This window comes from Lactuca virosa, chromosome 1 (genome assembly GCF_052849685.1).
Source record: "Lactuca virosa cultivar CGN04683 chromosome 1, Lactuca_virosa_CGN04683_v6, whole genome shotgun sequence".
NCBI classification, from domain to species: Eukaryota; Viridiplantae; Streptophyta; class Magnoliopsida; order Asterales; family Asteraceae; genus Lactuca; species Lactuca virosa.
The window spans coordinates 52,773,857-52,789,572 of NC_136426.1; the positions used below are offsets into that span (position 1 = coordinate 52,773,857).

The 15,716-nt window shown below is 31.2% G+C and overlaps 1 protein-coding gene and 1 long non-coding RNA gene across 2 annotated transcripts; one reads left to right on the plus strand and one right to left on the minus strand.

Annotated features, from left to right (window-relative positions):
- Positions 1–2,129: 2,129 nt before the first annotated feature.
- On the plus strand, positions 2,130–9,603 carry LOC145130506 (heavy metal-associated isoprenylated plant protein 7-like). The gene is made up of 5 exons (XM_079065317.1): positions 2,130–2,243; positions 2,330–2,483; positions 2,697–2,902; positions 2,993–3,086; positions 9,051–9,603. The coding sequence occupies exons 1-5, from the start codon at positions 2,235–2,237 to the stop codon at positions 9,482–9,484; spliced, it is 897 nt and encodes a 298-aa protein (XP_078921443.1). The 5' UTR covers positions 2,130–2,234; the 3' UTR covers positions 9,485–9,603.
- A 3,626-nt stretch (positions 9,604–13,229) lies between these two features.
- LOC145104758 (uncharacterized) lies at positions 13,230–14,281 on the minus strand. The gene is made up of 2 exons (XR_013707166.1): positions 14,002–14,281; positions 13,230–13,411 (listed from the first exon to the last, which is right to left on the minus strand). It is a non-coding gene; the product is annotated as an uncharacterized LOC145104758 (long non-coding RNA).
- Positions 14,282–15,716: the final 1,435 nt, after the last annotated feature.

A 15,716-nucleotide genomic window follows, 5' to 3' on the forward strand; every position in this document is an offset into this window, starting at 1 on the left:
GTGTTAAATGGTTTTTAATGTTTGGTCGATATTTAACTTGATCTATACGTATACTCATCGGTTTATATTTTAACATAACTGCTTCCAACCACTTATGTTTAAAACCATCTTAACAACATGACTTATATGTGGCATCCGAATCCACTTCTTAGTCAATTTTATTTTTTATGAGTTCCAGCAACCTATTATTCTTTTTCTTTCACGTGTACTGCTAGAACATTCGAACATTAATTAAGTATCCGACTCAATTTTGAGTCCCTTCAGAAAATGAGTTAATATCAAAACAATCTTTTTTTTTTCAAAATGCTACACCAAATTCAGATTAACTTAATTTTAAGGCAGAAACGACATTTTGAGAAGAACTCCTTTATCAGGAGGGTTAAAAATCACGATTTATCAGTTCTTTGTGCAAAATTTTATTCTTTTTAAATTTTGTTGACTTTTTCGTAATTTATTTACTTCCAAGGTGGCTAGGGTTTTACCACCGAAGGACTCATTCATTGTTTCTTTGAAATCAAGTTTCTAATCATTAATAAATTGAGGGTTCCTCAAATCTGTCATTCTTCGGTTTTCTACGGAATCAACGAATTTTTAGTATTGTCTTCCTATTTTTTCCAAACACGTTTCGTTATACATAAGAATCTAAATTGATTACAACATTTTATATAATGCTCAAATAAATTGGTAGTTGACAAATTGAAGGTGGTAGGTGGTGAGTAGTGAATTTAAGATGATATGTCGTAAATTTAAAGTGGCATGTGGCAACTAAGTTTCTATTTTTTTCCTCCTATAATTACCCATTTACATCCAAAATCACCATGTTGTATATAAATCCATTGCATTGTCTCACAAATAACCTTAATGAAACACCATTATCGGTAAATCATGTTCATCCATCGATAACATGGTAATGGCATTTGGAATATCAATATTCACTACATTTAAACATATGTTAGGGAAAAAAGGCCTTTGTTAATTTCACATGATTAATATTTCCAAGCCAATCACGTTCAGTCCTGCTCGCTAAAGGTCCAATGACATATTCTAGATTTCTAGTTTGCTAAATTTTGTCCAAAATAAGATATTATATATGATTTACATGTCCACTATAACAAAACTTCTATTACTCTACTTCAACAAATCCTAGGCCGCAAACAATACCCATGATATGAATTTGGGATGACCTGACTAAGGGAAAGTTTATAACAACGACCGTATTAGTTGTGAATGTTGCTTGCATAAGTTCATGAGACATTGTTTCAACATCATCAGGAACTAGGTATTAGATTCAACACTATTTGTCATGCCCAGACAAAACGTTATAGGTTGGGTCTGGTGGTTTCCGTTCATAGCAACTACTTTGAACATTAAGCGTATATAGTCCCCTTTCAGAGGGACACTTCATATAAAGATCACTGGTAGCATGCATGCTTGTATGAACCTATAAATTCTTTGCAACATCAATTGTAACAAAGTTATTAACTAAAAACAAACAATTGTTATTTGGCAAAATGCTTCTTACCAAATATCCAATAGCAATAAAACATAATTGAAAATGATATATAACATATGTCCTGATATTGGTGAAATTTTCAGGGTTAGTTCTGTGAATGTTATGCAAGTAACAGGGAGGTTTATGAAGTTTTTTTTTTTTTTTTTTGTGATCACGACCTGAACAACTCATTTTCATATATTTTAAAACACAATTATGAAATTTTGGTGGTAAATGATAGAAAAGATGATTGAAAACATAAGATATGTACTTCAGATATTCTGAACTATGTGTCCGGAATGTACAAAGACAGTGTGGAATGCTTAAATATAGTCTGGAATGTAAGTCTGATGTTGACAACGTTAGTCCGAAATGTATGTTATTAGATTTTGAAATAATTTTACATCAGGTCTCATCAAAATCACACCAACTCCAATACAACCAAAACTACTCCGAAATGAAATGTTCAGAAGATAGTGGTTAGTTTTTAATTATTTTTTGTTTTAATAAAACCATTTATATGGGTTTTATGTACTTAATCGTTTTTATCTAGTCCAATAGCATGCAAACAAAAAAGGCGTGCTTGTAATACGACGACGTAAAAGAGAAACGACCCTCATGCCACGTCAATCTCCAGTGTCGCACGTGAGTTCACCCTATATTAGATCTAACGGTTATCAAACACACAACACTCTGTGCTTACACTCGAGATTGAAATTTTTGAGTCGGTAAATCAGAGCTTATGGGGAAGGTATTTCTGTTCAATGCATTTGATTGGCAGCTTTCATTTAATTGAACTTCATATTCATGCATTTGAATGCTGTTTGTTTGATTCAGGAAGTACAGAAATCAGAAGTAGAGCCAAAACTGGTCGCCGATGGTAAAGAGGAATCAAAGGAGCCATCTCTACCTCCGCCGATTGTTTTGAGAGTGTTCATGCATTGCGAAGGATGTGCTAGCAAACTCCGGCGATGTCTCAAAGGATTCGACGGTTTGTTATTTGAATCCGATCTTCAATTATCTATTTATTATTAATCTGAAGAAGTGGATTAATAATGTTCAACTGATAATGTGATTCGATCCAATGATATTTCAATTTTCAAAGGCCTCGATTGTTTGTTATTATATCTGGCTTTAATTTCTCTACTGCTTGCTCACTTGATAGATTGGATTAATTTTTTGAAAAATAATGTGATCCGATCAGGCGTTGAGGATGTTAAGACGGATTGTAAGACGCAAACGGTAGTAGTGAAGGGAGAAAAAGCAGATCCTTTGAAGGTTCTAGAACGGATTCAGAAGAAGATTCACCGGCAAGTTGAGCTTCTCTCTCCGGTACCGAAACCTCCGGCTGATCAGCCTAAAAAAGTCGAGGATAAAGAGGCGTCGAAACCTGAAGAGAAGAAAGAGGAGGTTTGGAAATTAATAGATTTGTTCTGATAATCTCAGTTTCACTGAATTCAGTTTATTTGATTAGGGTTTATATATAATATCAAAACACAGGCTCCTCCACAGGTGATTACGGTGGTTTTAAAAGTTCATATGCATTGTGAAGCTTGTGCACAAGAAATCAGAAAACGCATAATGAAGATGAAAGGTAATTTCTTTTTCAAATTCTCAACACAATTTTTGATCAGCTATGAATTCCCCCTTTCCGTAATCTGTAAATATTTTGAAAAAATATCTTTGATTTGAACTTTTAATTCACTGAATTTCGTTTGAACTTTAAAGTCCATTACATTAACGTTAGGCTCAATTCAAGTTTGAAATGAATCAAACGTTAATGTGCGGGTCGGACGTTTGGTAAGGATCGGGTTGGATTGGTTTATCAATGCCTTTTCTCTTTCGGTTAAAGTTTTATTATTAATTGATAAATTAAATGTCATCACAAAAACCAATATAGTTAGTATTCGTAATTTCGTATGATTATTTTGATATTTAAAAATTAAATTATATAGGGGTCTTATGAGAATATAAATATTTAATATGGCAAATATATTAAATATTTACCTATATCCATTTTTACCCACTTTAACCCGTTCATTTTGTAAACTAAGATTATAAATTTACTCATTTGATATTTGGAGATAGAATAGAGAGTTTGTCAAATTCATATATTTATAGATAAGTGCTCCAAAACTATGTATTTTTACCAAATTTGATTAAGAAAACCATGTGGAGTTGTCTATTAGGCCTGACAATCGTGTTGTGCTCGGGTTGGCGGGTCGCGGGTTAGCGGGTTAGCATGTCAAAATATACCAACCCAAACACAACCCATTTAATTATACAAGTCACGGGTTGACGGGTTTGGAAAATAAACTCATATATGACACGTCAACCCATTTATTTATACGGGTTCACATGTTGGGGAGTTTGAGGGTCAGATTTGGATTCGTATGTTCGTGAGTCACATTCCATAAATAAAATTGATAATTAACCATGAATAAATTCTTGATGCAAAAATATCCGAATTTTAGAAACTTAAATCTTAAACATCCAAATGAAAATTATAAACATTCATGGAAACATTTTCAAACTAAAACATTAATACAAATATAGATAAATTCAATCACAGGCGTTGACGTCGTTCGATAATGGTTCAATCGTTCATGTCGTCGTTTTTGTGGGATATTTAGATTATTTAGGGCAAACACCAAACACGTTGCAATGCAAATCAACAGATGGTTACCCACAAGTCAAATGGTCAATGATATTGGGTATCATATCCTAGTATAAAGTATAAAATGTATAGAGGATAATACTTAATACATTTAAAAAATATATAATTTTTTTTATTAGAGTTCTAAACGGGTTGGCGGGTCAACCCGTATATTTTTTGAGAAACCCATATATGACCTGTTTAATAAACAGGTTGACGCGTTGGCGGGTTGACAGGTTGAAAAACTCAACCCAAACCCGTTTATTTCGTGTAGTGTCGCGGGTTGTGTCGTGGATCGTGTCGAGAATTGTCAGACCTATTATCTATCTTTTGGTAGAAAAACCCTATATATCCTCATCAAAGTATTTTCAAGAGTTCAAAACTTCAAATAAATCAAAGTGACTGGATAGTGTAAAAAAGGTTTAAAAGTATTAAACTCTTTATTCACTTAGGGGATGTTTAGGATTTATTTTAGAATAACTTTTGGTTTTTAGCTTTTCCAAAAAATCAAAACAAGCCAAAAAAATGTTTGGATAATTCAAAAGTTCTTTTGAAAATGACCTTTAACATAGAAGAAAATGAAGGGTTTCTAAAAGTCATAAAAACCTAACTTTTTATGACTTTTTCTGTTTTATATGTAAAAATTAAACCAAAAGTCATTTTACTAATTTAAACACATTTTTTGTTAATCCAAACACATTTTTAAAGAACTTTTTTTGCAAAAATTCATTTACAAAAAGTCATTCAACAAACGTACTTTTGATGTTCAAAAGTAATCATAAACGCCCTTTATTATGTTTTGACATTGCTAATAATTATTAGTGTTTGGATTAGGGGTGTTCGCGGTGCGGTTTGGTGCGGTTTAGGGTTGAAACCGCACCGCACATACGGTTTGAGTTTTTTGGAAACCGCACCGCAAAAGCTCTAAACCGCATTATGCGGTGCGATTTCATGCGGACGGTTTGTGCGGTTTGTTTGCGGTTTATGCGGTTTGATAAGTTGTTCCAATTTATAACTTTTGTTGTAAATCATTCCATTTAAACACTTTCAAATTTTATTAATTATATTGCATACCCTTTAAAATGCATACATATTGCAAACAAAAAAACCACATAATCTTTTTCTAAGTTGTTGTGACTTATGAAATTGATATCATAATCTTTTAAGTCTTTAATTATCAAATTTAACCATCAGATATAGAAAAAAGTTATTCGACAGTATGAAGTATTTGGTGATTGGAAACTTTTGATATATATATATATATATATATATATATATATATATATATATATATATATATATATATATATATATAATTTTTATTAATACAATGCGGTGCGGTTTGAACCGCAGTTTGGTAACTATAAACCGCAAACCGCGCCGCGTAGTGCGGTTTGACAAAATTACAAACCGCAGACCGCACCGCGAAATTCTAAACCGCATTATGCGGTGCGGTTTGGTGCGGTGTGGGCGGTTTGTGCGGTTTATGCGTTTTTTGCACACCCCTAGTTTGGATAGTTTAAATATAAAAGTCCCTAAATACATAAATAATGAGTTTTTCATAAGTTAATGCTTTCTAACTTACCTAAAAAAATTTATAACTTATTTAAACTAAATTACCATACCACCCTTGTCATAACCCTACATTTTTATATACTAAGATGTATTTTTGGACATTTTACGTGAATAAACAAAATTTGTCAAACACTAGACTTTTTTTTGGCAAAAATAAACTAGCTTATTACTACAATTTGTTGTTTGATAAAACCACAAAATAGCTTATTTTAGCTTTTGATAAGTTACTTTAAAATAGTTTTTGAGAAGCTTAGGGTGCGTTTGGTTGCGGAAAAATAGGCCGTTTTCCGGAAATATTTTCCAAAAAAAATGAGAATTTTGAAAACGCGTTTAGTTCGTCTATTTTTCTAAATTTTTCACGGAAAATGAAAATTTTCCGTTTTCTAAAATTACAAATAAGTTGGAAATTTTTGGAAAACTGATAATCATTGTTTTCTACATTTTTCTAATTCCAAAATTTTTCTAAAATATAAACACACCCACTCCCACCCCATCCACCTCTACCTACCCCCATCTTAACACCCCCCACCCACACACACATACATACCCACTCCCCCACACATACACCCGCGCACACACACACATACATACCCACCCACACACACACACCCACCCGCACGCACACACACACACACCCACCCACAAACACACACACACATTCATACCCACCCACAAACACACACACACACATACATACCCACACACACACCCACCCACAAACACACACACACACACACCCACCCGCACACACACACACCAACCCACAAACACACACACACACACATACATACCCACCCACACACACACACACCCACCCACCCACAAACACACACACACATACATACCCACCCACAAACACACACACACACATACATACCCACCAACACACACTCACACACATACCCAACCACACCCCCACAAACACACACCCACACACACACAAACCCACACCTACCCCTACCCCCACCCTCACAGACACACACACCCACACACACACAAACCCACACCTACCCCCACAAGCACACACATACACACACACAAACACACACTCGCACCCCCACCCACCCAACACCACCTCCACAATCACCGACCTACCATCACCATCACCACCACCACCACCACTAACCCGTCACTAGCACCACCACCACCGCTGCCGCCGCCATCACCACCACTGACACAATTGCCGCCGCCACCACCATCGCCTGTCATCACCACCACCGCCGCCGACCCACTACCGTCAGCTCCCCCACCCACACCCTACCACCACTACCGTTTTCTAAAAATGAAAACCGATACAAAAATACACATCTAAACACGTTTTCTAATTTTCTAAAACTGAAAATCAAAAATGAATAAGTTTAACTAAACGCGTTTTCTAAATTTTTCAATGAAAAATGAAAACGGAAAACGAAAATCGAAAAGGGAAAACAAAAAACGGAATATGAAAATTGTTTTTCTGTAACTAAACGTAACCTTAGGGTGCGTTTGGTTGTGGAAAATTTTCCAGTTTTCTAGGATAATTTTCCAAGAAAAACGGAAATTTTGAAAACGCGTTTGGTTCGTTGAGTTTTCCAAAATTTTCCAAAAAAAATGAAAATTTTCAGTTTTCCAAATTGTATGTAAATTAGAAAGTGATTTTTACAGTTTTCCAAATTTCTAAGATGGAAAATGAAAACTCCCCCGGTTTCAACCAAACGCGTTTTCTAAAATTTTCATTGAAAATTGAAAGCACAAACTCAACTCTCTTTTCTGAAAACATTTAGAAAATGAAAACAGTTTTCCACAACCAAACGCACCCTTAGGGTGTGTTTGGTTGTGGAAAATTTTCCAGTTTTCTAGGAAAATTTTCCAAAAAAAAAACGGAAATTTTGGAAACGTGTTTGGTTCGTTCAGTTTTCTAAAGTTTTCTAAGAAAATGAAAATTTTCAGTTTTCCAAATTGTATGTAAATTAGAAAAGTGATTTTTACAGTTTTCCAAAGTTTTTCAAATTTCTAAGATGGAAAATGAAAACTCCACCCGTTCCAACCAAACGCGTTTTCATTGAAAATTGAAAATGAAAACTCAACCCTATTTTCTGAAAACATTTTCATAGAAAATAAAAACAGTTTTCCACAACCAAACGCACTCTTAAGGGTGCGTTTGGTTGTGGAAAATTTTCCAATTTTCTAAGAAAATTTTCCAAGAAAAACAAAAATGTTGAAAACGCGTTTGGTTCGTTCAGTTTTCCAAAATTGTATAGAAATTAGAAAATTTTCCCAGAAAAACGAAAATGTTGAAAACGCGTTTCTGAAAACATTTTCTTAGAAAATGAAAACAGTTTTCCACAACCAAACGCACCTTTAGAGTTTTTTCAAAAACATTTCAAATATACGCTTAATTATATATAATGCTAGTTTTTAGTTACATATCTAAATTTCCATTTAGTCATTTTACATTTGCAATCTAGTTTATAAACTATTTTTTACCAAACATTATTAATATGTAAACTAGCTTTTCAGTTAGTCTGCTAAACATGACCTAAAAACAATTTATCATTTTATTACGTTTTGGTATTAGATAAACTAATTCAAACATTTTTTAACTTGATTTTAAGACCGAATACTAATAAACATTTTTATAAACAAACATGAGTTGTTTCAAATAGACAATCCCAAACACCCTTAAAATACAAAATTTAGAAAATCTTAAAATATATTCCTTATTAACCAAATCTTATCACAACCTTTTGATTTTTTTTTTAAATGATTTTTACCATCGTAAGACAAAAGGAAAATAATGTTTTTATTTTAACCTAATAATCATTTTCTTGAAATTATTTTGTTAAAGCTAATTCAATTTTTGTGTGTGTGTTTGATGCCATATAATCTAATAATTACTTTTACCAAAAAATGATTATTATTTTCACAATTCAATCCCAAACACACACTTAAATTTTAAATATCTATTGTCTCTTACTAATTAATCCATTTTATTATATATTCTATATAATATAATATCTCCTATTATAATATATATAATTATTTAAATCTTACTGAATAATATTTCTTTTTGAAATATCTTATAAAAAACGATGTATGCTTAAAAACTAAAATTTATTTATGAATACTTAACAAAAGTATTTCAAATAAATAAAGATAATTAGTTAAATTTTCAGAAAAAGGTTTTTGAAACAGTTAAGTTTAGTTTTTGTTAAATGAAATTAGTAGAAAACATGACAAAAAGTCAAAAATAACAAATCTATGATAGAAATTAACCAGTGTGGATTCTCTTACGTTTTTTGGCTGTATTGTATATCTCCTTTGCAATTCAGTAGATCTTTTGTGCAGGGGTGGAAAGTGCAGAAGCCGATTTAAAAAGTTCAGAGGTGGCGGTGAAAGGCACATTTGAGCCGCAGCAACTGGTGGAATACGTTACCAAGAAAATAGGCAAACAGACTGTGATTGTGAAACAAGATCCAAAGCCCAAGATACCTGAAGACGACAAAGGTAAAGATGCAAAAGTCAAGAAAAAGGAAAGCGGTGCCAATAAGAAGAAGGAAGAGAAGAAACCGGAAGAAGCCGGTGGCGGCGGCGAAGTAGCGGCGCAACCAAAGGAGGCGGCGAGCGGTGGAGAAGAGACGAAATTCGTAGATTTGAGAAAGATTGAATTCAATTGTCACCAAACAAACCTTCCGAGATACGTTGTGGAATCGGTGTATGGTTATCCGGCAGCTCCACAGTTGTTCAGTGATGAGAATCCTAATGCGTGTTCTGTTATGTGAAAAGCCCGCTTGATTTCGTATGCTATTATTTTGACCCTTCATTTCTAATTCTTATTGTATCTCTCGTACCAATCAAATAAAATTATAATATTTATAATCAAATTGAATTTCTTTTTTTACCTCCTTCTTATTGTATCCCATTATTTTAAATTTCATTTATTGTTTTTTAGTAATAATCATTTTTTTACGAACGTCAAATTTAATTTAATTCTAATCTGTTTTAAATTCCACTTATGTTCCAAAAGAGATTTGAATCTCAGATATAAGGGGAAAGAACAACATTTAATATCATTAGGCTAAAAACCCTTTAATTTCTATAATAATCAATTAATAATGTTAGGTTAATGTATCGGTGGTGTTAGTTTAATATGTTTGTCAAAATTGTTTGTCCCCCATAGAAAAAAGTATTAAAATATTATATGTTTAAAAAACTTGTTATTTTATCTTTATTATAATAGACTAAAGCATGAAGTGGGCTAATTGTTGTAAACTTTGAATCACTAATGAACTACTAGTGATTTACCTACATAACCTGAAAACCTGAAAATCTGTTTTATTAATTATTTATTCTTAATTAATTTTGTTTACCTGATAAGATTGGTTGGAGTAATTACCGGAAATAATTTTTTGACAGTTTCATACCGATCCTATATAATATGAATTTGATTTTTAGGATCTCTCGAATGATCGATAACCTCATACATACAAAAATTCTTTCTCAAATTCCATGATTTCATATTATAGATTCTCCATAAATTAAGTTTTCGTGCAAGAACTTAATTAGAGATAGTTATATCATAAATGCAAAAGTCTAGAAACTATTGGACGAATAGGGACAAAATTTTGTCTTAAGACATTATATTTGCATGCCTCTATCTACTTCTAATCTGCAAATTTCGTATTAGTACACTTTCTGTTTATGTTTGTTGATTGCTTCTTATTTTTTCTTTTTTATGGTAAATACATGTTTTTATATTGTTACTTAACATGTTCTAACATGTATGACAAAAATTTCTAGACAAAAACATCACCGTAATCTTTTTTTTTTTTAATAATAATCAAACTAGATGATATCAATTTAATTTTGTAGTCAACTGTCAACTTTTGATACAAAATATCATACATTTAACATAAACCCAGATGTAATCTATTTTTCAAAATGAAATTATGATAAATAAACAAAATTACTAAACCCACAATTATAATTAGCAAACACAAAAGTAAGAATGTTGTGATTACTTGTAATTCAACAAAAATACTATTGCAGTGAACTGATTCTTATGTCTTAGGTCTTAGGCTAAGTGGTATGTGAGGAAGAAGTGTCTGTGGCATCTGATGTGGGCATGTTTGCCGGCGAGCAAACACCGCCCGGTGTTGGCGGTAAACTTGGGTGACGAAGGTGAGCGGCAAATTTGCCAATGGAAATGTGGGTGAATTTCTCTTAACCTTTTTTTTTTCTTTTTTTTTTTTTTACCATCAACACCATCCCTACTAGCCACAAAGTTAATAGGCATAAACGAAGGTATATGTAAAGCTTATGAGAAGTGTGACACCGTAACGTTAAGCCTCAAAGACCACTCCTTTAAAACCTTAAAAAATGCAAAAAATATACGTTTAACAAGGCCACAAAGTAAAATCATATACAATAGCAATTTGAATCGAAACCAAATACATGTATGAGTAAAATCACTTTAATTTATGGTTAGTAGGTGATCGATTAAAAAGTTTAAGAAACATTATCTATAAATGAAAAGGAATTAAATTAGTATGTATTTTTTTTCTTTTTTGCAATTTGAACTCACCTCGATGGCCTAAAATTATATTTTAGAATTCATGCAAAATCATTTGAATTGAATATCAAAGCAAAAAGATATACAATCACACAGCAAAAAAAAATTAAAAAAAGTCATCTCCTTACTGCAAAAAGAAATACAGTATCAAAATCTTGCAATTTAAACTCACCTCGTTGTACACCTTGCTCAATTGTAAAAAAAAAGGTCACTATGTGATAAACGGCTATGAGTAAATTGATTTATATGGTTATTATTATTATTATGTAGGGTCTATTTTCACTTTTCAGATCAATGGGACCTAGGAGATGCTTTTATGTAGTGGGATGGCTAAGATGTAGGGCTAATGTCATAAAAACCCTCAAGTTTTCAAGGTTTTGTCGGTTTTGCCTAAAGTTGAATTTTATGTCCGTTTTTACCCTAACATTTTCCAAAAAGTGTTCGGTTTTACCCTTTTACCGGTGATAACAGGTTACCATTATATTAACTTCGCAAAAAAGCCCTTAAGTTTATAGTTTTTTACGTTTTTACCCTTAAGTTTATATTTTTTTTACACTTTTACCCTTTGTATTTTCTTTTTCATATTATATGTATTCATGCAGAAAAATAATATTTATATACGAAAAAAATTTTAATTAAATATTGTATTTACAATTTTTTAATGTTATTTCTTCATATATATATATATATATATATATATATATATATATATATATATGTGTGTGTGTGTGTGTGTCTGTATGTGTGTGTATGAGTTTTTTTCTTGGATAAACACTTTAAGATGTAAAAAAAACACATTAATATGTTTTTGGAACTACAGGTACATATTTTTATGTATTTAAAAATATACATATCAATAAAAAAACTTGTTGAATCATAAACATGCTTATATAAGTATATACATATATTTTTAGAAGTGTAAATATGTATTATGATATATGTTTTTTTTAAGTATAAATATATTTTTAGAAGTATAGATACATATTAATATATAAAAACTATATCTATAAAACACGTATTCATAATTCTAAAAATATTATTTATCTTTTTAAATGGTATAACCTTGCAAACACACACACACACACAAACAAACATATATATATATATATATATATATATATATATATAATTAAAAAAATATAAATACAATATTTAATTAATCATTTTTTCGTATATAAATACGATTTTTCTGCATGAATACGTATACTATGAAAAAAAAATACTTAGGGTAAAAGTGTAAAAAAATTATAAACTTAATGGTAAAAACGCAAAAAAAGATAAACTTAAGGGTTTTTATGACATTAGCCCTAAGATATAACTTGATTAGTTTCCTAATTTGAAAGAAACGAAGTTAATTTTATAGAAACAAAAATTATTCAATTACCTTAATATCATTGTCACAGAGAAATTAAATGTCCTTTTATATTTTCCTTTTATTTATGTTTCTATCTATTTGAAATTATAACATTTAACATGAACTAGTGAGTGAGCTTATCATGAACCATGGGTCACTTTTTTTTGTTGAGTTTTTATTATTATGAGATAGGCTTTGTCGTTGGGTCCGTATTAAATGTTCTAGTATTTTTTTTTTTTTTTTTTTTTTTGATATTCCAGCTTATTGGTGTTGGTAAATGAAGTGGTCTTTACTATAAGTTACGTTTCAAGTATATTAACGATCATGTTTAAGTCAAAGCATTTTCAAGGATGTAAATCAAAACACCATGTAAATTAGGGAAACATATGTTACCAAAAATCTGATTTTTTGGACAATCGTCAATGGAAAGGGTGATCAATTTGAAGGATGTAAAATCAAAACACCCAAAAACCTTCAAAAAGCAAATAATTAAGCACCAACAGATTAGACACATGGTAATAGTTTGAAACATGATATTCATTGTTGGTTCGCAATAGAATGATTCATGACTTCAACCGGGATCTAATATTCTAATAAGAAATAAAAACTGGAAATACAATGATATAATTTGGTGGTCTTCCAAAATACATTGCTTAATAATAAATAACCAAAAAGTACAATGTTGTCTATAATTCTTATATGATGTTGTTGGTTCGCAATATCCTACCAGTTGTAGCCATCATCTGCAACACCAAAAATCATAGCATTTGTCCCAATAAAAGCCTGTAATAATAGACAAAAAAAATAAAAAATTCCCATTTATAATTTTGTACCAGAAAAATGTATATATGATGTAGTGAAGGGAGGTCTTACTGAAAATAAGGATGATATCAAGGAAGTGTAAAAATATTATACTACAATATATGCCACGTAGGATATCAACAGTGGCGGATCCTCTATAGGGCCGGGGGGGGGGGGGGGGGGGGGCCTGGCCCCCCTGATTTTTTTACTTACTAATACATATGTTATATATAAGATTGATTTGATTTTTCACTAAGTTTTTTGGCCCTCGGCCCGGACATCTTACGAAAATTTATTTATACAATTCAAGAAAATTATTAATAATTATTAATTTACTCCAAAAAAAACCAGAAAATCAAAAGGCAGCAGCAATAAATCAAGGATTTCAACAAGTAATTAACCGAAATCCAGAAAATTATTGAAAAAAAATCAAAACTAAACCCAATAAAATTAGGAAATCATCAAACGATTATAATGTACAATTTATTAACTCAATCTTTGAGAAACTATAAACCCTAAAGTCTAAACCAACGAATTCTGCTGCCAGAAGAAAAAAAAAAAAAACTTCTCACCAAAACATATCACCGTCGTCGCCGTTTTCCGACTGCAACTCCGACCAACAACCTTAACGGCAGATGTTTACTCTCCGACGGCCTTGCGCCGACTTTTGTTTGCTCGCTATCTCTCTTCTCCGACATCATCTCGTTACCGCCTTACCGGACTTGTGGTTGTAAGTCTTTCTTTTTTTCTTTCTAATCTCGTTAATTTTCTCTCTTTCTAGTAGAATTCTCTTTCTAATAGAATGTGATATGAGTAGTTGAATTTGAAAAACTAGATTACTGTTAAAGTAATAAAGCCTGCAACAATGCTTTATTACTTTTTTATTGTTTGTCAATTTAGTAATAAAGCCTGCAAAAATTTGACTATGCGTAAATCTTACGAAAATGAGTATAGGAGATATTTTGCTTTTAAATGTATATGTTATTTGTTAATTTCTTTAACTTTTTATTGTTAATTTTTTATTTTCAATAAACTACAACAATATTTTTTGTAAAACAGTTTCAATAAATTAGAAATAAGTATATGTTTAAAGTTTGAACAAATAGATTTGTTTTGTATTTGAAATTTTGGTTCCGCCCCCCTAGCTTCAGTCCTCATGTTCCGCCCCTGGATATCAAGGAAGTGTAAAAATATTATACTACAATGCTACATCAATCGTTGTTCAAATAAAATCAAAGTACAATTCTATATGCAATTCTATGTCAGTGTAGTTTAAAAAAAAAGTAAAATGCAATATTTGCTAAATTTACGGGAAAAAAATGAAAACGGAATGCTATATGAAGGTACTTTTGAAAGTACGATGCTATATTTGTGTATTTAAAAAAAATAAACAAAAAGAAAAGGATACATGTTGTCGGGATAGAGTGATGGTTCGTATTATAGGTTGGCAAATGAATTATTTTGATAAGCTTATTCAAATAATTAAAAGGTGCTTCTGGTGCAGGAAAAGAAGAAAAGGGATCTTCAGTCCTTTTTTGTATTACACCTTCTACGAGTTTGATTTGGACTTCTTGGACGCTCGATAGACATGGTGTTATAAGGTTTTGGTTTGGATTTTTATGGCATTGTTTGGGCATATTAAAAGAGATTTATCTGATTTCTTTTTCATTCTTTTGGTTGGGGTCGATCGAAATAGATTGATAAAAGGAGAAGGGAGGAACTAAGTAAAGGAGTTTTTGGGTCTATTCAGAAAAAACAAAAAAAGAGAAGGAATAAGGGATTTATAAAAGGTTCTAGGCTGTTCTGGTTCAAAGTTATAAAGCAAGGTCAATTGGGTCTTTTTTTTGTATGTTACTGTTTGTTTTTTTTAGTTTTGGAGGTTCTGAAGATTTGCGATTTTAAGTCATTGATTCCAAGATACCTGAAAATTATATAAAATTGTGTTATAATTGAAGATTTATAATTTTGTAATGTAAAAAAAAACAAAAAACAATGAGAAAATTACATGAAATGCAAAGATTGAGAATCTCATAAAGAGTCTGGTATATAGCATGTTAATTTGTTGAAGCTCAAGTCCCTTCAACATATTAAGTCTAAAAAAATCTATTAAGCACATTAAGCAAAAATAATAATAATAATAATAATAATAATAATAATAAATAAGACCCTTACCATTTTAATATCCATCTCAGTGCCAACAAATGATTTTGTAATAATATTATAGATGTAGAAAAATGAAACTTAGACCTTAATTTTGATTTTCAGCATCAATTCCCTATTAACCTAT